Raw genomic sequence first — 26870 nt, 5'->3', positions numbered from 1 at the left:
GTTGTGAAGTGCCCTCGAGTCAATTCTGACCCATAGAGACCCTGTATAGGATTTTCAAGGAGCAGCTGGTGAGGTTGAACCGCTGACCTTGCAGTTCCAATGGTTTTGCAGTCTGGAGTATTAACCCACAGCACCACACCAGGACTAAACTCTAATTTCTTCAGCATGGGGACAAGTCTCAGCTGCCCCCATGAGCTTGCTTCTGACAGACACTCAGGAAAGAAAAAACCAGAGCCCCACAATGCTCTACGAGTCCCTCCTGGATCTCCAAACTCCTGCATCCTCAGGATCTCCTGCTCCCATCCATTATCTCAGTTCCTCAAGAATGCCATCATTTATGTGACTGACAATTTACTTATAGGGATCAGCTGACAATTTCAAGCCGATTCAACCATATATTAAGGCAATGACAAAATTCTAATTCTAGCTCTGGCCCTAACAAAGTCTAAACTCGAGCAATTTGCTTCCCCCTTTCAAAGCTCAACTTTCTCATCTGTATAATGGGGGTAATAATAGAGAAAACTTTATAGATTTAGGCAATAAATTAAATGCCTCTCAATGTAAACTGCTTGATAACAATGGCTGCTAGTATTATCTGTGCTGTGTGATAATTTTTAACGAAGGGCAGACTTGTCAAGAAAAAAAGATACCTGATTCTTTAAACTCACAAGCCCCACAGTGGAGAACATTGTTATGACTTTGAGAGCAGCATGAACTAAAGAATTGTACCTGCAATTGTTTTTGTTGTTGCGGTTGTTATTCTACCTGAAAGTGAGGAGATTAAAAACAAATGATGCTGAGGGCAAGTACTTTACTAGGAAGATGAGTCTATTAACCCTCAACCAGCAATTTCAATTGATGCAGTTGTCTGTCTACAGCAAAATCATTGTCATTCATTCTATTTTCAACTCTATTTTACCTCCGATTTTTTTCTACATTATTTATGAATACACTTCATACATTTTTCATTTCCCTCAATTTTAAAGGTTCTATACATAGATGCAGTTGCACTAGGAACTTACTTGGTAAAATTCTTCCAAGAATAAACAAAATTTTCATTTTCAAAGGTCCTTCTTTGGATTAATGAGCTTGACTTTTATTAATACCAATTATCATTATACATACTCAGAAAATGCAAATCTAAAGCTAACATTGAGTAAATTATTTATGACTTTTCCTCTTCAAATAAAAATGTTTCACTTTTGTCCTTTAATTTAGAAGGCCAAATATGTTCTCTGTGCCATTATTTGTAATGATGAAAACTGTTTCCACATATAAAGGCCAGATTAAGTAAATGATGGTACAAAATGGCATTTATAGGGAGACTTTAATAATATAAAAGTACTTGTTATATATACAAGAAGGTCACTATTTTACTAATGCTATACCTCAGATATGTAAAAGGGGAGCTTCAGTTTTTCCTGAAAATACCTGTCTAAGCTCTTTTATGGACTACTGGTATGGCGATGTATAATCAGCACTGGACTGCAAAAAATATGACCAGCAGCTCCTCAGAAACCCTATATATAGAGTCATTATGAGTCAGAACCAACTCGACAACACTTAACAACAACACATTCTTTTGTGAGCCCTTTTCCCAATGAAAAGTGGTGGGGTTCAGAGGATAAATATGAGGGGGCTTCAAAAAGTCATGGAAATGTTCATTATCTTTGCAGTTCATTTTTCACAAAATTTTTGAAGCCATCTCATATGAGTGGCAGGTGTAGGAAATTTAGCTCAATATAGTTTTGAAAACTTCATCTGATCAGTTTAATTGAAACAATCACTTTAACTCAGTTTTCTTGGAAAGAGGAGGCCCACAGACAGTATCCCCTTTCCTTCCTTCACCTAGATATTATCTAATACTGGGGAGGGGCTGGGGGGCTGGGGTAGTGTCTCCTGATAGCTCTCCTGGTCCCACCCTGTCCTTTGGAAAGTTCCTAATTCCATATTTCTCCTATTTCCCTCATACTGTGCTGTGATCTCTTGGTTCTGATGCCAGACCTCTGTTCATCCACTGGTATTCTCAGAGCCTCCATCCTCCAAGTTTCCTAACCATGAGGTTTAGAAACCAAAAAACACTGCCTTGCCTGGTAGTAAGCAGAAAAAGAAACCTGTTGCTCACCTCCTCAAATCCCATCTCTCTCCCTCTCCTCTGCTTCTTCCCCATCGATTAATGGGAATTGCATAGGATTTCCCCTCCTTCCTATAGTGATACCCTTCTGAAATTATAATGGACAGACTGTTGGGAGAAAGAAAACAGTTTACTAATAAGGGAACTTACTAAGGACCTTTTAAAGTTTGCAGAAATTTTTCATTATGTTTTAATTCCGTTTTCCCATGAACTTTTTTAAGACTCTCATATATCAGAAGGTATCCGTAAGTTTTTATACCCATTGTATAACTTAAGAGGGAAAAAAGTTGCAAAATGTATATATAATACCCTCAGAAATTAGACAAAATACATATAGAATATGGAATTAAACCACAAGGTTGGCGATTCAAACTCACCTGTCATTCCTCAAAAACCCAAAACAGGTTCACTTTGGGTCTGAACCAACTCAACGGCACTTAACAACTACATATAATTCCATACTCTTCTATATGTATTTTGTCTTGTTTCAGTATTATATACACATTTTGCACCTTTTGTCCTCTTTTCGGACTTCTGGTGTGATGCTGTGGATCAGCACTGGACTGTGAGCCACAAGGTTGGCAGTTCAAATCCACCAACTGCTCCTTGGAAACTGTATACAGGATTACTATGAGTCAGAACCGACTCCATGGCACTTAACAAACAAAACAAACAACATTCAAATTTTAAATAAATGTTATTTTCAAATGACATGAACAAAATACTCTCTTTTATAGAGTTGTTTTTCAGCAACCACAACTCAAAACTTGAAAAATAACTCCATGTTCGCAAGATGAACTTATCACATTTCTCCCAGAGATCACTAACTATGCCAACAGGAAGGCAAAACTCAGGGGCATGGAGAAAGCATCCTTTGTCCCACTCTAAGGGAAGATATCTGCAAAACTACAGTATCCATTTTCACATGGCATAATCATTTAAAACTAACAAAGCATAAAGTTGTAGTTACTATTAATGCTAATAAGACCAGTAAACAGGGTATCGTGATTTTGTTTTCTTTTGTAGGTCACCAGATCAAATAACCAAGCCTACAAAACCAACATTAAAAAAGTTCCAACGTCAGCAAAATAACAAGGTAAAAAATTCTTTTATATGCTGGCTTTAATTACTGAATTTGAATGAAGGAAATGAAAAACATTTATGTGCCCAGTGCTTGTTTAAATTGTTGTTTGTGTGCCTTCAAGTGTATTCTGACTCATAGTGAGGCTGTAAATCTTTCAAGGAGCAAAAAACCTCACCTTTCTCCTGAGGAGCAACTGGTAGATTTGAACTGCTGACCTTACAGTTAGCACCCCAGCTCATAGGCCACTATGCTACCAGGCTGTTTTAAATAGAGATAAGTAAAATCACTTTTCCTTTATTTGCCAGGTTTTACTAGTTAGTATTTTAAAATAATATAAAAAAAGGTATTTCTAAAATTTCATAAAAGAATCCTGACCAAAGTGGGGGAAATTCAGAACAGAATTTCAAATTCTCATGGACTCTAGACTTTCTTGAGCCATGAAGGGCAACTGAACCCCTGAAACTACTGTCCTGAGATAACCTTTAACTTTAGAACAAAATACCTCCTGAAATCATCTTGAAACAAAACAGTATTTTAGCTAAACTAGTTAAAAAAAAAAAAAAAAAAGTCTGGCTCTTTTAACAACTATATAGGATCAAACTGACAACAGCAACTTGAAAGTCTGGATAGGAACCTTAGGGTGCAATAAGTTTATGTTAATGATGGAAAACAACTCAAAAAGGAGAGTGAGAATGGTTGTACTACTCGAGGAATGTAATCGGTGCCACTAAATACATGTGGAAATTGTTGAAATGATGTGTATGTTCTTCTGTGTATATTCTCAACAACAAAATCAGTAACATTTAGAAACTAAGGAATACACAATAAATAAGCACACACACACAAAGTCATAGGATATATCGGACGCTTTAGTAAACTGCTTCTAATGTATGCATAGCCTACACTGCAAACAACAGGATTTCTGAAGGGCTGATATTCTTGAGATATGATGAGATTCTAAGGTCTACTATCATTCTGACCTCTTCTAGCCTATGACCTCCTAAGGATAAGAAAGATAGCAGCCATCGAAATATCTTAATCCAGTATACCACCATTAGGGCACTTCAAAATCAAGACCAACCAAATACATTCCTTTTTACCAAATGAGTGACAGTCATCTTCCATTAGCACCAGTTAGCATGATTTTCAATTTTAATAAATGAAATGTAGATGTCAATTCTACCACTCATATGTCAGTCTGGCCTACTGTGATGGCTTGTGTATGGCTATGATGCTAAAAAGCTATTCTAGCAAGTACTGACAGATCACCCATGATGGGTAGGTTTCAGCAGTGCTTCCAGAGTAAGACAGACTAGGAAGATAGGCCTGGTGAGTAGCTACAAAAAATTAAAAGTCTATAGATCACAACAGAACGTTGTCTGACTCACTTCCTTTGAACTCGGTATCAGGAAGGATAAATTGAGGACATCTTGTTTGGGTAAAGTAGAACGTCAGTGAGGGCACAAGAGACCCTCAGTGAGATGGATTAGCATACTAGCTGCAACATTCTGGGGATTTTGAGAATGAAGCCAGACCAGACAATGTCTCATTGTGTTGTTAACATGGGTTGCCATGAGCCAGAGCCAGCTAGGCAGCAGCTATCTCTTCATCCTGTCTACCTAGAGATGCCAATTAAGGTAGTCTCTCTGAAATGTACATTCGATTTTTTAAAACTACCATAAATGAAATTACACGATCAGTGAATTGATACCTCTAGTAGGGTGGGAGGGAGAGATTTCCTGGTACAAGAAAAGAGACATTAGCTGAACTGTGCAGAGAAAATGCTTTTATAATTTTCTCAACTTTTTCTTCTAAAAATGCAAGTGATTTTTTTAATGTATTTCAATAGGTTGAAAGGAAGACAATAATTTATATCCCTTTGACTGTTTTACTTTTACATAAATTCTTATAAAATACCTTATCGTTATTTCTAAAAATCAGGTAAAGCAAAAGCATGTGGAAAATTATGTAAAAGATGGTATTTGTAAATATAGAGTAAATTCAGTGATTCTTAAAAGTTCATTCTCAATGAAGTGTTCCTTTCCATGTCTTAGGTATCTCTTTTTAAATAATCTATCCAATTTATTTAGAGTTTTATTTTGCATTGTTCAAAGTAACTTGTCTGGAACCAACATAAAGGGTATATGGTGTTTTCTAAAAATAATTTTTTAAAACAAACTTGATCTTTAATAGTAAACATGGGCAACAATCACCCAATGTTCCACTTTGCCTAAGATGTGTAGTGCTAGATGAGTACAAGCACTTCAAAGCTGGCACTTGCAAACAGCTTTCAAACTCAATATAGAATCAAGGAGGAGGCAATCCCATGAGATGCTACTCATAATTTTATAAACTTTATCCATGTGCACACTAGAATAGTGCTTGCTATTTTGATTTCCTGAAGCCAAGTAAACTGGAACGCTAAGTACTTCATAGTTGTTGTTAAGTGCTGTCAAATCCATTCAGACTCCTAGTGACCCTGTATAAGGCTTCCAAGGAACAGCTGGTGAGCTTGAACCACTGACCTTGCAGTTCAAACAACTTTGCAGTCTGACACATTAGCCCAGGACATCATAGTAGGGTCATATTATAACAGTAAGATACAAGTGCTGATCTGATAAAATGTCTGGGACAAAGCAAACACTAACTGTATCCTTAAGTACCAGACAGAATGAGTGACCCACTTGAAATAAAGCACCTTTGCAGTGAATGAAAAAAAGTGACACTTTTCACAGCAAGAAGTTAGCTTGAAGAACTTCATCTTTAAGACAGGAATGGCTACTTGGATTGTTAAGAGAATTTGAAAGGACACATTTTTGAGTTTCCTAAGGAAGAGTTCTGTAAGAAATTAATGTCTGCTTTTATTGGAAGAGAACTTAATTAACATTCATTCACAGACTGTTTGCCATCCCTGATCCAAGACATGAGATCTAAAGAAACTTAAATCTATGTAGGTTTAAATGGAGCTAGACTCCTGGTGTGGCGCTGTAGAATCAGCACTGGACTGGAAACCAAAGGGTTGGCAGTTCAAACCCACCAGCTGCTCTTTGGCATCAAGTTGGTCTAACTCACAGCGACCCTATGAGTTAGAACCAACTTCATGCCACTTACCAACAATGGAACATATTCCTAGTAAGTTATAAAGTTAAAAATATTTGAGGGATAAGCGACTGTCTAAAGTGCAGCTTTTAGTCTCCATGTGCCAAAAAAAGAATAGTAAGAATTGAAGTCCAATGGACTAATGGAACATCTGAACATAATTAAGTGCCATCAATTGGGTGGTTCTGACCCACAGCGACCCTGTATAGGGTTTCTGAGGAGCATCTGATGAGTTCGAACTGCTGAACTTGTAGTTCAAACCAACTTTGTGCATTAACCCACAGCATTGCAGATTACTTATAACAAGTGCAATTTACCTACTACTTTTGAGGATTGAGCAATGTTTAGAAGGAAAGCTCTTTATATGTTAAGAGTGTACATAAAAGATTATTACTTAGATATTTGTTGTTGTTAAGTGCTGTTGAGTCAATTCCAACCCATGGCAACCCTGTAGAGGGTTTCCAAGGAGCAGCTGGTGAGCTGGAATCACTGACGTTGCAGTTCAAACGATTTTGTAGTCTGACACATTAGCCCACAGTGCCACACCAGGATAGGTTTTCTTAAATGCATGAAATGCATATTGTTGTTGTTGTTAAGTACCATGGAGTTGGTTCCGACTCATAGCGACCCTGCACAGGGTTTCCAAGGCTGTAAATCTTTACAGGAGCAGAATGCCTCATCTTTCTCCCGCGGAACCACTGGTAGTTCTGAACTGCCAACCTTCAGGTGAGCAGCCTGATTCGTAACCACTACACTACCAGAGCTCCTTACTCACATGTAAATAGTGGTGAGTACATATAATATGCTCCATACTTTTAACTTCTGTAATATATACATACCTTCAATTCTTAGACACATTAATTTTATGTAAGTGATTGTAGCCTATAAAGTAGATCATTTTGTGGCCAATTTCCGTTGTTCCTTGAAAAGAAACAGATACCATAGATGCTAAATATGCATACCCTAGAAAATCAAAATTTTCTTGTTAATGCCCAGGTAAAGATGTGTTAAAGGAAGACCCTATTTTGTACGGAAAGGTGAGATTGGACTCAATGACATGATCAATTCATGTGTTCCATCACAAGTGGATTATGTCTTTCAATTAAAAACTTCACTGAAAATTTCCTAAAACAACTTTCTGTGTACTTAGGCATAGATTGGCATCAATGTAACTGTTCAGGAAATTGATGTTCTTCATGAAAACATGAATCCCTCAGTATCTGTTTTTGCTGCAAATGTTAATTTCAATAAAATACGATAAGCACCGTATTCATAGATTCATTGTAAAATGAATCTATGTTTTACTGGCTAGTCTCTGGTTTTGCTTTACAAATAAGATAAATTATTCTAAGCATGAAAATTACAATGCTGCCAACAGATAGCAAAATTATTAAACATTGACATGTAACTCTTAAGCTACAAAAATAAAAAATTTGGTGGAAGCTGTATTGCCTCTGGTTACAAACCCTGGCAAGTTCATTCATATTAAATCTAACAAATGCTTGGCTTTTGTCCCTATTTCCACCAGTCCTCAATAAAAGAGAAAAGCTATTATATGGGACAATTCTGAATTGGGATATCATGACACGGTGCCACAGAGCTGATAATGGTGGTACCCTAGGTCACTGGAACTCCCCAGAAAAGCAGATGAAAACTTGAAGATCTAACACTATTACATCCCCATAATGTGGCCCATCCAAACCCCTTAATTTAAGTTTTGCTCCAGCTAGTGTCAATCCACTGCCATCAAGTCAATTCTGACTCTTAGTTTTCAAGGCTGTACATCTTTACTGGAGCAGATAGCCTCATCCTTCTCCCTCCAAGTGGCTGGTGGGTTTGAACTGCTAACCTTGCAGTTAGACGGTCAATGCTTATCCCATAGTATCACCAGGGCTTCTTCCAAATAGTTTATAGAGAACATCATTTTTAGTGGAGAAAAAAAAATATCTTCTGTGGGAAGAATCTTCTTTTGGAACAAGTACTTCTTACTCTTTACTTACCCTTTTTAATCAGCCAGAAAAACAAAACAAAACAAAAACTGATCGAGTAAGACTCCCTGTGTCTCCTTCTAATCTCATAGACCCATCAGGATGATGCTACATTGCAGACTGTGTAGAACAGCTATATTCACAGGCTTAGGAAGTGTTCTTCATTGGGATCCCAGTCTTTACATCCTGTATCATGTATCATCCCACAAAAAGGACTATTAAGAATCTGAGAAAGGAAGATTTGGCTCACCTTGAATCTAAGTAATGGGTAGATGTGACTCATACACAGTCTTTCCAGTTCTCTGGTAGACATAAGAGAATGGGACCAAAGCTTAAGAATGGTTCAATTACCGTAAGTTCCTTGCCTTTTCCGACAGCTAATAGCATGTGGCTTCTAGTCCTGGTGACTGGATAAGATTTCGGAATTCCAGACCTCTTCAACTTAATTCTATTTGAGACATGGCCAACAAGTACAACATTTATGACTTTGCTGTTTACAAAACCCTGTAACTGTATTAAAAGTCCAAGATGCAAGTGGATGTTCAACATAGAAAGCATTTATTATTTGTTTTTCTAGTACATCAGTAATTTAGGAAAGAATCAGATATACATTTTTAATGGCTTGAAGAAAAATTAAGCAACATCTACAACTAGACAAATTTTCAGAAATGAAACGAAAATGAACAATATGCCTTATTTGGATTTTGAAGATGAGATTCCACATCTGCACAAATTAGTATTAGAGACTCTACATTTGAATGTGCATTGAGTTTTCTTGATCATGTCTAAAAAAATTCTGAAACATCCAAATTCATTTCATATATTAAGTTAGCAATGAATAGGGAAAGAATACATTGAATGAACTTGATTTTATTCAAAGATCTGTTCAAGGCTCTAATGCTGAATGTATTTCCAGTTTACCCTTTCATGAGGCTATGCACAGAATGTCGAAGTGGTGCTGGCATTCTCCAGTGTGGTAGCCCCATTTATATACACTAAGAACTAATACACCAGATTCCTGGTGTGGCGCAGTAGGATCAGCACTGGACTGCGAATCACAAGGTTGGTAGTTCAAACCCACCAGCTGCTCCTCAAAAACTGACTCTACAGCACTTAACAACAACACTACCACACTGATCCAAATTTTAATAACTACAGATTTTGCTTTCCTATTACCCATAATTCTAAAATTTACCAAAAACTAGGTGAATTTTGGTGTCTCAAATTTCTTGAATGTTTTCAACCCGGGAGTTGTAATCTTCATGGGTATGCACACCGCCTCTTTCTCTTCCACTACGGCTAGTCTCTCTCCTTGCCTATTACAACAGTTCCCCCTAACTTGTTTTTCTCCTTTTTAGGTATTCCCTGCCCCCTCTCCTTTGTTAGTTATCATCTGGGAGAAACTAAAACTCTCTAAAATTGTTATTACTAGTAGATAATAGAGAGAAAACCTGTCACGCCTTCTGAAGATACAGAATGACAGAGGAGAAATGTTTTGTAAATCCTCAGGGGACTACTAAAAATTTTGCTTGGTTTGTTTCTTACTTCTCAACAAAGTTAGAACAAAGGCATTATCTGGTGCTTGATTTAGAACTACATGACTTGGCCTTTATGAAACTCTGTTCCCTCAACCATAAAAGGAGGTAGGTCTACCACTAACACTGCATTAACTGACTAATTGATTGATTCAAAAACTATTTATTCTCTTGATCCAAAGTACTCTTAACAAATCAAATATCTACTTATTTGGGTCCCCTGAGAACCACAGTAATAACCTGTGAGTAAATGTTCAATTAATGAAACCCTACAAACAATCCTCAGTATTAATCTTGCCTGTGGTTTTCTATTCTCTAGTTAAGCTTCCATTTCTACCACCATCACCACCTCTTTTCCACTTAAGATGGTATTTTCTTGGTAGCTTGCTAAACAAAAGGGTTTTGCTATGTTACTGAAAAGAATGAACTATAAAAAGTCATTATAGAAAGCTGAATGTAACAATGAAACGCTTTCACCCGACTTTATAACTAACAAAACGCAGTGTTTCTCTTGCCGTATGTGCATGAGGGAAACTTCCTTCTCTCAATGCATACTTATAGCTCACAACACAAATCTCAAAATTTGTGTTAGTGGAATTAGAAATTATATCTGTAACTGAATTAAAAGTAAAAACATATTCTCTTATTTTTAATATTTTATATATACCAACTTTGCAACAGAGTACATTAAGGAAGGAACTCATATTGAGTAAGCATTAAAAATTAACCAGAGTTTACTAATTCAAATTTATAATTTTAAGTCTTAAATTATTAAACAAAACATGAGTTAATCTACTTGTGATTTCTACAGTTTTCTCCTAGTTTTTAAGGGTTTGTGAACATCTTTTAATGCTATTTCCCTTAAAAGTTTGCTTCAGTCCTCAGTTTCTCTAGCAATAAAAATTCTGGGTGTATGTGTAACGATTGTATGTAGGTTATTGAAAGTCTATCTGAATTAGGACAACTCTCCTGGTAGCCAACATTAACTTGTGAGATTATTTTAAACAGATAAATTCTAGGACAGATGTGTAATATAATTAGAAACAAAATGGCATTAACTACGATTAGAGCCAAAAACTAGAGATTTGTAGCAATGCTTTCTTAAAGTCTTAAAAGTCTTTCAAAATGTTCCCTGATTACAATAGCTTTAATTTTTTCAACTAGTTGGCTACTATCATATATAAAAGATACATAAACAGTTTCTGAAAACAGGATAAAAGAGTAAGTTATTAAAACACTATTTTCTTCCAGGACACTACTTGTAACTACAAACCATATTATTCCCTATCCTATACAAACGGAAATGCTGAATGCAGGCAAGAAATCATTGGAGAGAGAATACGTCATTTACTGCAATGACCAGACCTTCTGTCCCCAACCACAGGGACCAAATGACCCAAGGGTGCGTTAATCTGTGCAGTAAACAGACTTCAAAAGATAACCACATTCACATTCTCAACTAATAGCACAGACAAAACCATTTCTTTTCTTTAAAAGACGAAAATTATTTGCATAGTAAGTACCATAATAAATAAATATTTCTAAGACACCTATTATGAGAAGCAATTCTGAAAAACATGTCTATGGCTCACAAACATTAGTCTAATCAGTTGGGAAATATTTTCTGAACTGAGATACCCTTTCTTAATGGAGAAAAAAAATTCACTGGAATTCATTTCAAAAGTTAAGGTCTTTAAAAAATCAGAAATACAAGGGACAGAGAATAATTTTATTTGCTAATTTTATTCTAAAATACAAACAAGACTTCTTAGGATTATGCCAACATATTTCCTTACACATTTATTTTTTTGTCTCCAAATTTCTAGTATGAAAGTCATAAATATTAGACTTGAAACAGCTGACATGATCAAAATTAACAGCACACAAAGGAACCTTTTTTTCCCCTGATTATCAGCTACATGAAACAAACAGTTACTAAGTACAAGGAATTTTGAATTACAAAGCTTATAAAACAGCTCTACAATTACCAAAATCTCAAAGATCAAAAAAGGCACTAGGAATTAAAAAACAAAAAGTATGGAGCAGAACACTAGCTTAACCACATGAAACAACTTGGACAAGATTCTGATATAAAAATTATAATTGAGATGAAGTTAGAATTTAGTCTAGTTAAGCCAAAATACCACCAAAAACCTATATCCTTTTCTAAATGAAATACGTTATTTCAAAAACTTTTCGGTATTTAAATTATCTGAATTTCCTTTGTCCTTTATAGAAAGAACATTCTTATACCAACAATGTGCTAGAAACGAAAAACAAATCTATGCAGGACACTGTGAGTCCATCAAGCACATGAATGACCTTTTTAGGATTCTAGAACTTAGAATTGCTTCAATCAAACAGACAGAAAAAAAAAAAAAAAATCAAAGCTTCCATCTTTGGGGGAATTGAATGAATTGAATGAAGTGAGCAAAAAGCAAGAAGAGAAAGTAAACAGCTTTTCAGACCAAAACATCAGTGTCCAAATCATTTTAAGTGGCTAACTCTTGTAAAACAATTAGTGAGGCTTTCTTTATTCCATTTATATGGTATTGTGTCATCTTTAAAAGTTATCATGATCTTTTTAAAAACTCTCCTTTCTTAGGGAACAATTATGATGAGGGTACTTAAAGCAGCCTGTTAGCAAAGGATGAGAAATGCCAGAATTTGTCCAAGTGTGACAAGTATTAGAATAATGAGAGGTTTGAAAGTTAACAGTGGAAAATAATTTTCAGGTCCCGAATTCATAATTAACTAATACAATTAACCTTAAACAAATTAGCAAAAACCCATGATTAATAAAATCTGTTCACTTTGTATAAGTAACTCTAACATGATCATGAAGGAGTGAAATTTTGGGGGTACACACCTTAGAACCTAAGCAAGAGCTCCCAGCTACAAGATTAGTATACAGTATTTTACTTTAATAGATTCTGCAGCATGGCTGTTGCATACGTGGGCCTAGCCTGCTTGCTCTCAATCGCATTCTGAAGATACTGGATGCCTCCACAGCGTTCCCAAATTTCTTCAAACTGTCTTGGCAAAATCTCAGCACCACGCTTTCGCGTGAGGCCTGTCTCATCAAGATTCAGCTCACACATCTCCATGTCATCCTTACCTGCAAGTATGAGATACCACAAAATTACATGTCTTTTCAGAATAATTTCTTATAAACTTTATTCCTGAAATACTATCAATTCCCATAGATTTAAGAGCTCTTCGTCTTTAACTTTTAATACTTTATTTTCTCTAAGATCTATTATCTGCTAATAATTTAATTTGTTCCCCACCAATGACCCTTCAAAATTTACGAATACTGCAGTTGATCAAAGAACTTATTGGGGTTAACAGAAAAAAAATTCTACATTCCACCAAGTCATTACTAATTAATTGATATAATTAATAGCAATGCAACAGCTCTTAGGACATAGACAGGTGTTGACATTCTTTATAAGGGCATGATGAGTTCAAGCATTTTCCCATTATAAATCAGTTAATACTGAATTAACTGGAGATATGATTTAACTGTAAAATACCATTCTTTCAACCTGGAAACTGAATGAATTATTATACATATATATTATCATGTTTCATTTGAAGAGTTTATGTTGTTGTTAAGTACCATTGAATTGGTTCTGGCCCATAGCGACCCTGTATAGGGTTTTTGAGGAACAGCTGGTGAGCTTGAACTGCTGATCTTGCAGTTCGAACTGACTTTGCAGTCCAGCGCGTTAACCCACAGCACCACATAATCCATGTTTAGTTCATAAATTATTTTTATGTGAATCATACACACCGGCTACAAGAAGGATGGGTGGCTTGTCAGGATGGAGTTCCATTTGCCTAGCAATCCAGGGTCCATCAAAATGGGCGTACCACCAGCCTTTTTTGTTACTCTGTGGGTCTTTGTACTGCTCAGCAGGGCGGATGAATGGGATGCGGAAGAAGCGCTGCTGCCGGTTCATTTCCATCTGCTGCCTGGCAGGAAGCTGAACTGATGGGTTCTGCTGAGCTGTTATGTAGAACAAGAAAAGTTACACTAGCAGCCTGAGGGACAAAGAAAATAGCCTTTAATCCTAAAATGCACCAAGAAAAAAAATATTTTACGGGAAAGATTTTGAATGGTAAATTTAAAACAACCGTATCATTTTTTTCCCATAAAGATGTTCCCTGGCATTACAAACACACCCTTACTCACTCACACATCACACACATACACAGCAACCACCACTACAACTAAACCCATGACAGGTTCCCACAAAGGTGCAGCAGTAACATAAAATAAGCTCATGTGGCAAAATAGAAAACTTGTACTATTTACTACTCTACAGGTTCTCTCCAAAGAATTCAAATCAAAGTTGTGGAATAGCTGTTATTGGATTAATTATGATAAAACAAATGAACAGTAAGTTCAAAAATATTAAAGATATAAATATTTATAATGTAACTACAATTTCCACCCAAAAAAAACAGAAAACACATAACATTTTTTATTTACCAATTAATTGTGTGATTTAAAATGTTCAACCTAATGTAAATATTTTATTGATGCAATTTAGACAAACTAATGGCAAAAGCAATTAACACTAAGCATGAACATTCCCTCTGAAGATATTTACTTACTCTAAAATCAACTTTTTCTTGGAATAAAATCCATTTAAATAAGTGGAAAGTGTGTATTATTTAGTTTTCTTTGACAATAGAAAGGTCCTTGTTTTTCTAATACCGTGAACTGCTCTCATATCAATCTTTCTTCCACTGCTCAATTTTCATTACTGAATAATTCAGTTTTTATTTTATCTGCAAATGCAAATATTTTCCTGGGGCAATGACTTTACATCTTTCGCAGCATATTTTTGTAAACCTGCTTAATATGCTTTATACTTGTATACCTTTAAAAGTAGAACCACCATTTACTGGAGTTCAATTAAGAATCTCATTGTGAAAAGTTAAGTATGTCAATTTAAAAAAATTATATATACATGTCAATAACAGGTGCATAACTTTTGTGACAATTTGTAATGCTGAAAGGATGAAAATACTCTTATTCTATTTTTTATACCAAGAAATAGCAAAAACTTGATTGCAGTGGAATATCTTTGCAAACCACAGAAAGCAAAAAGTAGTAAATAAAGCTATTTGCCCATGAAGGAATGAAACCCAGGCCCAGCTTTGTTAGTGCCTTTAAAAAGTCCCATCGCCATTAGCATATTAACAGATGTGCCTTTTTATTTATTCCTGTCCCCTCAAAGTGACTTACAGGTAAGTCTTTCTATTTCAAGTCTTTTAATTTTAAGCTAGTGTATTTTGCAGAAAAATACACTAACTCAATAATCAAGTTGGAACAAAAGTGTGAACAAAATAAATAAAACCTTCCCCCCATCTTTCAGTAGTGATTTGGAATCTTATGTCCAGTTGAGAGGACACTTACAAGGATACTGATTGATGGTCACCATCCATTATTTAATACTGCTCTTTTGCTTTTATAACTGAAAGGCATATAGAAAATAACAGCCTTCTGTAACTTAGATATATTGGGTAAAAGTAAGAAACTAAACAAGAAGCCTGTGGTAGCTGTTTCACCAGGTGTGAGAACTAAAATTGTCTTGGGGAGGCCTGGAAACTAATATCCATCTAGAAACATAAAAAGATACAGACGTTAAGAGCTCTAAATTAAACTTGTAAGTTGTTCCTTTCAACTTTCAGTAGAGTTGTCTTCAAAAGTGTGAAATAAGTTTCAAATGAGCACTCTGAATTACATGTAATAAATTTAAAAAACAATAAAAACTGCCAACTAGTTGGTAAATTAATATGGCGTTATACGCCAATCACTGTTGCTTAACTAACTGTAGAAAATATACTACATACTAAGGTGACTCAAAGGAGCTCTGGTAACATAGTGGTTACAAGCTGGGCTGCTAACGTCAAGGTCAGCAGTTCCAAACTACCAAATGTTCCACGGGAGAAAGATGAGGCTTTCTGCTCCTGTAAAGATTTACAGACTCAGAAACCCTATGCAGGGTCACTATGAGTCGAAACCGACCCCAAGGTACTAACAGCAACAGCAAGATGACTCAGGTAGTCCAGGTGTGGCATTGCAGGATAAGCACTAGATTGCTAAGCACAGGTCTGTGGTTCAAACCCACCAGCCACTCCTTAGTAACCCTATACAAGGTCACTATGAGTCAGTACCATCACAAAGGCACTTAACAATAATAACAATGTGATTCAGGAGTTTGGGTATGTGCTGTAGGATAAGCACTAGACTGCTAACCGCAAGGTGGGTGATTCAAGCCCACTGGCCATTCCTTGGAAACCCTATAAAGGGTTGCTCTGAATTGGAACTGACTTCAAAGTACTTAACAACAACAACACAGTAACTCAAAGAATCCTGTTAAAGTCAGTAATGCACTTTGGAGCATGTTGTTCTGCTAAGGTTGGAGGCTCAAACCCACTAGCTAAAAGTTGTGGCAGTCTGCTTCCCTACGGACTTACAGTTTGGAAACCCTATGGGACAGTTCTACACTGTCCTATAGGGTCTCTATGAGTCAGAATGAATTCAGTGGCAATGAGTTTGTTTTTAAACGATCAAATATAGCATGATTGTGGTGGTGGTTAAGGGCCGTTGAGTCGATCCCGACCCATAGCGACCCTGTATAGAGTTTCCGAGGAGCAGGTGGTGAGCTTGAACTGACGACTTTGCAGCTCAAAGGGCTTTGCAGTCTGGCACATTAACCCACAACGCGACATATAAAAGTAACAGAGTAATTGTCGGTTTCTTTGTTGTTGCTGTTAAGTGCCGCCAAGTCAGTTCCTACTCATAGGGACCTGGCATTGGATTTCTGATGAGCAGCTAGTGAGTTTAAACTGCTGACCTTGCAGCTCAAATGAACCTTGCGGGCCAGTGCTTATCCTACAGCACCACACCAGGACCCCTATTCCCTTTTAGGGGGTATCATCTTAACCTTGTGAACATTATCACACAAAACTGAAATCTCTTTGGACAAAAATGAATGCACTATCAATGTGTGAAACCAACACCTAGAGTTAGTCTTTGTTTTAAAAGATCAGCTGCTTCACTAAGATAGTTTTGCTACAATACGAATGGTGCATAATCACAGTTTTAAGTGTTTTTTTTTTAAGTAATTTGATAAGATAATGTATTAATTAAATTAGATTCATTTTTACATAGATAAATATTTAGGAGAGTTTTAATGTGATTTAATAAAAGCAACTTCTCAAATCAAAATATATTTGAGTACACATGAAACAACATTAATGTTTTATATTTTAAATTGTAGCAAAACAATGTTTAATAGATGTTAGTAATTTATAAAGTATTTTTAACCCATCTTCCAGTTAGCTCATGAGTTACCACCCTTTGACTTACGTGAATTGTTCAAAAATGGCGCAAAATCTGTGAACAAATATTTTATGTTGAAAAGACAAAACTGTCAAAATTGCTAACTGAGCATTATTCTAATTTATAAAGCTTTCCCATCAATAGAGGTGGTGACCAACAAGTAACTATTCAATCTACAAGCCAAATACGCTCCCAAGTAACTACAAGTAGATGCTGCTTTCTGATTCTTTAAAGCTATTTAATTATGGTTTTGAAAATTCTGCTTGATATACATATGAACGAGATCAAAATTTTAGTTATATTTAACTTTCATTTTGTAACATAGTAATATCTAAAACAAAATCTTGATTTAATAGTAAACATTATAGTATCTTTGAAACATCACTGGAATTTTCAAAGGAAAAAAAGATAATAACTTCTAAACACATCAGAAAATTATAATTATTTAGACAATAAAAATCACTGCTACTTTTTCATGACATACACTCTATATGTTTTAATTCTGTCAAATAGCTAAATCTTAAACTCAAGACTTTTTATTTTAGGAACTGTAAAATAAAAGTACTTTTCAAAATCCTGGTTTTAAACAATTAAATACACCTAGGAGTCCTGTTGTGGTGCTGTGGGTTAATGCGCCAGACTGCAAAGCCGTATGAACTGCAAGGTCGGCAGTTCAAGCTCAACAGTCACTCCTCAGAAACCCTATACAGGTCGCTATGGGTCGGAACCGACTCGACGGTACTTACCAACAACAACTCCTCACTTATCGATGGACATAGTTAGATTCCAAAGTCTAGGTCATTATGTAAACAGCAGTGTTATGTGAAAATGGGAGGACTACAGCACATCACACAATGGAAGATGGGTACACCATTATATAACTGCCACACTACTGAGAATCGCAGCCCAGTCACTCTGACACATAACCTTACCCCTCACAACCAAGGTGACTCTTGCCTCACACCTCAGCATTCATTACTACCAGATGTACATCATTAATAATCGGACAGATTCTTTTAATATCATAAATACAAAATGTTGGATAAAAAGAAATTCGATAAATGAGAAGTAGGTTTAAATTATGTTTAAAAATTCCCTCTGGAGACTTTGTTCTACCGTAAATGAGAATATGCTCAACTATTGAAGTAGAAAGAGGGCTGGAGATCCCTTACTCATGATTATTTGTCAAAATAGTACTCTTAAAGTCAGTCATTATCAATCTATATTTTTGCTAATTGAAAGTTGGCATTATTTTATTTTCTCAAAGGTATTGAATTCTAGTCCATCTAAGCATTAGACTACATTGAAGTTCCTTTTAAAGGGTGACTCGCTGTCCCGTTAAGAAATGATACAGGTGAAAGAATTTTACATGAAATATATATATGTATATATATACATATACATACACACACATATAAACAATTATTTTTCAGAGTAGAAGTTACATTTATTCTGAAAATAGTCCATAATCAAATTCTCTCAAGGGTAAATAGATATGGATTGTATACAAATATTCACACATCATTCCTAAATATTTTCATACACCTGGATGGAACACTCAGAAAATTTTATTAACCTACTCTTGTGTTCTTTCAAATAATATATTTTGATCAGAAACAGTATTATGAGCCAGCAAGATGAGTCATGCATTATTGTTCCTTTTTGAGGGAAGCTGGATGAGTAAGGTATCAATAATTTTTAAATACCACTAATCTTTGTATCATAATTTAAAATGTGTATGACAAATGTGACAGCATTAGTTTTCTAAAGAATGCAATAATTCAGATGTATAAATTTGCATAATGCAAGTCAGCCAGGAAAAGGTAGCAATTAGAACATTACAATTAAAAACAATAACACTTTATTGCCATTTTTGGAGTCATGAAATGGCAATGCGGGTTAATGTGCTGGAAAACAAGATCAGTTTGAACTGCAAAGGTGGCGGTTCAAGCTCACCAGCCACTCCTCAGAAACCCTATACAGAGTTGCTGTAAGTCAGAACCAACTTGACGGCACTTAACTACAACAACATTGCCATGTTTACTAAACAAAGGTAACTTAGTGCACAGACAGATAGGAACAAGAAATGGAAAAGCCCTATCATTTTCAATTCACAGTGGTAAATGTTTTAACTTGAGAAGAAAGCAGCAGTCACCTCTAAAGATTAATATTTAGAGAGTTTTCCACTGACGGTTTTTGAGACTGTCAAAATTTATCAATACAGATTGCTGTATTCTGACTGATGATACCCACCGAGCAACCACTGACATTAATGTCTCCCTTATTAATGACAACACTTTCCTCACTCAATCTATTCTTTCCAACAACTCAGAAGTACTAATATTTCACTATTTGATTGACTTTTATTCAAATATTATTTACTTGGAAAGTAGTGAGAGAAGCAAAAAGTAACCAAGTTCTTGTTTCCTAAGTTGGCTTGGATCAGACTTTGCTAATTCTGTTGTCAAGTATTTGGAATATATCCCTTAAATAATAACACCAAAAAGACATTCAATCTGCTATTACCTTAACATACCCAGAATTGCAATAATTTAAAAGTAGTACGTTGAACAAATTCTAAGCATTGCTTTCAAAATGAAAATTATTACTCATACATAACAGGCAATTTTCAATTGATGCTTAAGTTAATATACGCTCCACTAGGTTAGAAATACCCTGCTCTGTTTTCAATTTCAAGTATATCACCAACTTTGCTTTTTACAACACAAAGAAACAAACTCTGTTTTTAGGGCCCCAGTTAGAAATTCAAGTCCTGGTCTAGGTAAAACCTCTGGTATCAACCCAGGTGGCATTTTTACTGTTTCACTGTGAGAACATTCTAAAAGAATATTTGTGGTAAATAGTTTCTTTTCTAAACAAATGAATTTTAATCTTAATGAAGAACACATAAACCAAATTAGTTTCTTCTTCTAGGCTACAATCCTACTCTGAAAGGAAAAGGAAGGCATTTAGCTCTACGTATAAAAAAGATAACATTTGGGTATCTCAGAGAAATAATCCTAAGAACTGAATGACATTTTTGCAAAGAAGATAAAATGTTTTAAGTAAGATCTTTCTTGGTAAGTTTTTTTTTTTTTTTATTTTTTTAAGTATTTAAAAAAATATTTATTTTCATACACAAACAAAATTAATTTCCTATGTTAAGCAGAAGATTCATAGTAATCTTTATATTTTCAAATGTACTCTTCATATATTTGCATATGTTGTTGTTAAGTGCCTTCGAGCCAGTTCCGACTCATAGTGACCCTGTATATGGCTTCTCAGGAGCGGCTAGTAGGTTTGAACCACCCACCTTGCAGTTAAGCTAGCAGTCTAGTGCTTATCTAGAGTGTCACACCAGGACTCCTATGTGTGTATATGTAAAAAAAACTATGTGTTCACAGCAGTACTTCTCAGCCTCTTTGGTAGATAAGAACATTCTTACCTCTAGAATTTATTATAACAAATAAATTCAGTATTTTCCAACAGATATGGCATATACTATTGAATATTCAAATGCATATTCCAAAGAACTAATGCTTATAAAAATAGGTTATTATAGTTGTGTTTGTTTCAGTGAGTCACAGTTCTGCAGTAAGAGAAAATTTATATGGACACTTGACCCAAATGTCTTATTGTAAGTTACATGCTTTTATATGCATATACTTTGGAACATTTAAAAATACAGTTGGTTTTTTTTACCATAGTCAGTAACAGACTTTGGAGCGCGTTGCTCCGTTTCAGTATTTCTCTTCTTGTTCTTGGATTTCCACGCATGATACACTTTTAGTCTCCTATGAAATTCTTCTCTGCAAGCTGCCAGGAGCTCAATATCTATTATTTACACGAGAGAAGAGAGAAAAAAGTCAATATTTTAACTAAATCACCTCACATTAACTATTCTGTGGCATAAATGTTTTTATATTTAAATTAATAGTATAAAATCAAAGGTAAACTAATTGTTGACAGAGATGAGCAGTAGAGGTGGTAATCTCTTTCTTCTTTTTATTGTATGTAACAGCATTTCCTCTTCTGCCTTTAACTCTAGCACTCCTCCCAGTGTCTTCTGCTGCCTCCATCGTTTTCTTTGCCACCTCCTGTATTATAGTTTAGTAATATTATCTTTTATTTTTTTAGGGCATTTTTAAATTCATTATTACAATCTTCTATAATTTGCTCCATAAATAAACCCTGGGCTAAATAGGTCTTTTACAAATGAGAAAATTGAATCAGAAAGGTTAAGTGACTTCTCTAAGGCCACAGGACTTGGCAACAGAATAAAAAGTCAGTGTGATCAAATACAAGCTATATCTATGTTGTTATTGTTGCTTGCAATTATCTAGATGCATTCAATGAGGAAGGATGAAACACAGTGAAGAATTCAACACAACTATGGGTTAATGCATTGAACTGCAAAGTCAGTTTGAATCGTAAGGTCAGTGGTTCAAGGTTACCAGTTGCTCCTTAGCAACCCTATATAGGGTGGCTATGGGTCGGAATTGACTCAATGGCACTTAACGACAACACTTTAGTTCCTAGTCACAGTGTGTTGAATTAAAATACTGTGATATAAGCAGGAAAACAACTATGTGGGATCTTCTGGACATGATATTTTACTCTATTTGTTTTCTTGGAAGAAAAATTGCTTTACCAAAAAAGGACTACCGCTGTCATTTGCTACTCTGCATTCATGGACCGAAATATTCAGATATTAAATATTTAGCTATCATGAATAACATTAGAAGGACCAATCATTAATATAACCCAAACCATGATTAGTCTTTGCTCTTCCTCTCAAATATAAGCAAGAGATAAGCAAAATACACTTAATGAGCAGGTCTTTCTTTTAGCATTGTGAATAAGCTAGATCTTCATTCTAAAAGGAGAATAACAAACTGGCTTAAACTATTTCAGACAATAACAAACATGACAGTCTCCCAGCCCCCAGTTATTTGCCTTATCATCTCTGGATCCTTCCCACTGAAATCCTCTCCATTCACTCACCACAGGAAGTATTGATGGTATCACGTAGTTCTGCGTATTTCCATTTACTGAGATCATGTTTCTTGGTACCAGCAGCTGCCTTGGTGGCTTGTACAGCAGGACCTCTGCAATTATTATATAGTTTTACACATTTAAACTACAAACATGAATGAAATGTTGACTACAGAGGCAAGAAAGTGAGTATAAATTTGGGAAATGGAAATAGCTATTAAAAAAACATAGAACCATTTTTGTTTCCTTAACAGATGAGAATAAAGAATGCTACTTTAAAAAAATGACTTTTTGTAAATTAAAATTTTCCACATGCTTTTTAATGGCTATGTTGTTGTTGTCAAGTGCGATAGAGCCAGTTACAACTCATAGCAACCCTGTATAGGGTTGTTCCAAGGAGCGGATGGTGAGTTTGAACTGCTGACCTTGCAGTTCACAGCAACCTTGCGATCGAGTGCTTAGCCTACAGCACCATACCAGGACACCGTTTAACAGCTATGTTCAGTTTCAAGTGAGAAATTTTTATTCCAATATTCTGCTTAAATGTTATTACTGATACTGATGGATCAATGAACATCTGAAGTTAAAAAATAAATTAATATATATTTCTGAAAATCAAAAGATTTTTAGAAGCACATTAATTAAGAGCCACTAGGGCACATAGCACACCCATCCACAGAGCCCACTGAAATCTACAGATAGCCAAGCCACAGCCACAGCCATTGGCTCAGAATCTCCTGGGTCCATAAATGTTTGTACAGTCTACAGGTAAGTCATTAAAGAAAAGCTAAAGGGACTACTGGAGACTTAAAAATCCTGTGACTTTGTAATCTCACTGTGAGAACTTAGAAAAGTTCTATAAGCAGATAAAAACACATCTTCACATTGAGTGAGTAGTGATATGTTATTATTACTAGTAAATTACAGGGGAAAGTTTCAGGGCATGAGGCAGAAACAGAAATTTCAAAGGGGAAAAGTGTCACATCTTGTCCCGTTTAATAAAAATAGCTGTGTGGGGAAAGAGAAGGGAAAACAAAGCACACACTAAAATGGAATAAACTCAACTGCTTCATAACAGTGCCACTTAGTATTAAGGTTGGTTTTATAGACATAATTTGAGAAATTTCTTTGGGAAATAGGGGAACAACTTATTTTCTGTAATACTGAACATTATTTTTCAACAAAGGGTTACACTTTCGCATAGAAAACACTCAAAAGAATAAGTTCCAAACAGATAAATCATATTTCAAAACATGAAAATATGGCCCAAATATTAAAGAAATATTGCTTCTCAGTCATCACACAAGGAATTTCTCCTTTACCATATACTAATTGGAACACATATCCTGTTAAAGAGGGATAGTCAAGATAAGAGTATCAGAAAATTAGCTCACTTATCCATATACTTTATTGTCATTTTACATTTTGGGAGGGGGAAAAAAGCATTCCTGGCACACTATTAAGACACAGATGTTTAGTGAGACTGATGTTACTGAAAAATGTTTGAAAATATACAACTTTCTTCCTGAAGTTAAGAAAATCATTCCTTCAACATTAAGCTTAGCAATGAAAACAGCATGTTTGGATGCTGCTGTTACTGTTAAGTGTTGTGAAGTTGGTTTTGACTCATGGTGGCCCTTTACTGGGTTTCCGGAGAGCAGCTGGTGGGTTTGAACCACAAATCTTGTGGTCTGAAGAACAGTGCTTATCTTACAGCACCACACCAGGAGTCCATGCTGTCATTTTAGAAAATTAAAAAACAGTATATTCTGCTTACATAATTAAAAACTGTTATGCATGGCATTGTTCATCACATATAAGACTGGCAAAAGAATGATGTATGGCCATTTAGTACTTCCTCCATTTTTATGGTTATAATCTGTTTTAGGGTTATTGTACAATCTACTTTCCAGAAGCTTGTCACTAGAGATTTTCCAAGTAGCTTTTTATTCTTAACTGCTTTGCTCAAAATGAGCCAGCTGTGTGTCAGCAAGGTCTATTAGCCTTAACAATAAATTATGCTTAACATTTATTCAAATACTCTTTTTATCTTTTCTGCATTCCTAAACCACCATTCAATAAAGTAACAAAAAAAAATTCTGCTGCTTTCTAGCATTTTCAAGAACCGTTTCTAAGAGAACAGCTGAAAATTATTACAGCTTGTCTTTTCTTTTGAAAAAGGAAGTAAATCAACATAAGCAGTTTTATAGATTGGCAGAATATATATGTGTTCTGATACTTTCAAAATATAACAATGAATTTCAATTATGTTTCTTAAAATATACTTTTAATATTATTAACTTTTTATTCATACTGTATCAAACAAAAAACATACTTGCTTAAAATAACATTTGCAGCATCCTGAGAAGTACATGAACACAATGCATTTAAATAGTAAAATAAAGGTGCAATTTACTAATTATTTAGACTGATTATAAAGGCAATCATGTAGATGAGAGAATATAGTAGTGGTAAGAATAACTTCTAACTTAAAAAAAATGTATTAATTTAATATTTTAGTTACTTTTGCAACTTTAAAATTGACAGTTAAAATGTTACTGATTCATATTCATTTATAAAGGTAATGGACCAGACCCTGATGGGCTGATATTCCTTGGAGGCTTACTTGTTACACCAGTGGTTTTTAAATGGTGTGTTATGGTGCAAAGCCTCTTAGGAACCACGCTTCTCCTGTTCATCCCCTGCAACCAGATACAGTGGTCTCAATAAAGGGGTGAGCAGGTGGTATGGAATACAACCCTGATACTATCAGAGAAGGTGAAAATCATCATAGTGTCCATGGTAGCAGTGGTAACACCAAAGGAAGGGGGTGCAGGAGACACCATGGCAGTGGAGTCATTATGGCTGGTGTTACTGCACACAAACAAACACATGTCAGGGCTGGTGTTACTACACACACAAACACACACACATGTCAGGGCATAGGACGTTGCACTGTGGGCATAGATGCAGGTCTCTGGTCTTGGCCAGTCAGAGAGAGAGGCACCATGCAACCCTCGACTCGCTCCAGTAATCATCAAGACAGTACAAACAAGGAATGATTGTTCCATCCAAAATGCCAACGGTGTATCCTTGTTGAGAAATACTGATTTAAAGGAACACCTTTTTTTATCTTGTTCTGTGTTGAGTAGGATGAAACGGGAGTGATATTTTCCATACAGAAAATTTACATAACAGATATACATATATCAAGTTCTGGTCCAAGTAATCAAAAGTAATTTAAAAATATGATTTTCAAGAGTTCATTTATTTCCCAAATGACACTGCACTAACCTATTCAAAAGTTCAGACATTTCTTTGGCCATTTGTTCCCTACAAAAAAAAAAAATATATATATATATATATATATAAAACATATCAAATTTACATAAAATATAAATGACTTTCAAGTGCTAGTATCTTCAACAGGATGACTGATTTATTGTTGCTGTTAAAGTGTCGAGTCAGTTCCAACTCACAGCAACCATGTATAAGGTTTCCACTAACCTTCCAGTTCAAACTGACCTTGATTTATCAGTCATTCAAAATTATTGTACTCTGTAAAATCTATGATACAAAATGCAGCAAACTCTTTATTTTATCCAACTGAAGTTATTTGAACGTATCTCCATTTTAACAGCAAGAAGATTTTAGATAAAATCTTCGGAGAGTGAAGCTTTTTAGTATTTTTATTATAGAATATAGACAGCATTTTCTAATTTCGTATTACATCTGGAAACCAGGAAGCATATACACTCTGTACAAGGATCCTTGAACTGGAGTTGCTTAGTAAATATTCATTAGACAAGGCATAAAGGTGATACACCAAACTGATATATTTTAAAGTATTAAAGATTAAATAAGATTCTGATTAATTGAAAACTCTAACATTCTATACCAAAGCATGCTTAAGAGCAATACAAGTGCATGAAGTTCTTCTTAAATTAGAAATCTGAAACATTCTGACCTTACAAGCCATATTTCCCAAAGGCAAAAACCTATTTTTCTTTTATTACCCAGTAGAATATAACATTTCTCAATATTTGCTTAATTCTCTGGAATGAACTAGAAGTTTCATTTTCATTAACACTTCATTAACTTCCTTATATTTTCTTCCTTAGCATAATTAGTCATTTTCTTACAAATTCTATTTATCAGATAACCTCAAAACATTACAAATCAGTTAAAATCATAAAAAAAGAGATGAGTAAATTTGCTCCAGGACCCATTACAGTTCACTGGATGCCTGCCACTAACTGGGACCCAGATTATGAAGGAGGAGAGGGTTCCTGTATGCCAATTTCCTTGTAAAAATGGACATTGGCTACAATTAAGGATTGTCAGAGGTCTATCCAAGCAAACAAAGAGAAAAAGAAAATTCTAAAGTTGGTAATGGAAGAAAACAAAGACAAAATAAAATACACAATTATAATTGAACAAAAATGGTCTTTTGATCACAAGTGTATAAATCTCTCCTTAAACTAATAGTTTCTGAGAATTTTCTAACTTCCAAACTCAAGAGTAACTCTGTTCAAGATTTTCAGTGTTATTATTATCATCCCACCTCACAATGTCAGTCTCAGTGTCAAGAGCATCTCTGAGAATGAACAAGATGGCGGATCGGGTGGACGTATAGCAGAGAGCTCCGCCAACAACAACACAGAATACCCGA

At 35.2% G+C, this 26870-nt stretch overlaps 1 protein-coding gene across 2 annotated transcripts in view; it reads right to left on the bottom strand.

The window, feature by feature from the left end:
• Positions 1–12561: 12561 nt before the first annotated feature.
• Positions 12562–26870, bottom strand: part of MYO6 (myosin VI) — a 108353-nt gene continuing 94044 nt past the window's right edge. The window contains exons 29-34 of one of the 2 annotated variants that reach the window (XM_006835764.1): positions 25493–25531; positions 22208–22311; positions 20906–21037; positions 17231–17257; positions 13637–13852; positions 12759–12958 (exon numbers count right to left, since the gene is read on the bottom strand). In XM_006835764.1, the coding sequence (XP_006835827.1) occupies positions 12759–12958; positions 13637–13852; positions 17231–17257; positions 20906–21037; positions 22208–22311; positions 25493–25531 (718 nt within the window). Of the gene's footprint in view, positions 12959–13636; positions 13853–17230; positions 17258–20905; positions 21038–22207; positions 22312–25492; positions 25532–26870 lie in introns of both variants that reach the window. The other variant, XM_006835765.1, reaches the window with a different exon arrangement.

The sequence above is a fragment of the Chrysochloris asiatica genome, unplaced genomic scaffold (assembly GCF_000296735.1).
Source record: "Chrysochloris asiatica unplaced genomic scaffold, ChrAsi1.0 scaffold00019, whole genome shotgun sequence".
In the NCBI taxonomy this organism is placed as follows: domain Eukaryota; kingdom Metazoa; phylum Chordata; class Mammalia; order Afrosoricida; family Chrysochloridae; genus Chrysochloris; species Chrysochloris asiatica.
This window is presented reverse-complemented; position numbering and strand designations above follow the sequence as displayed.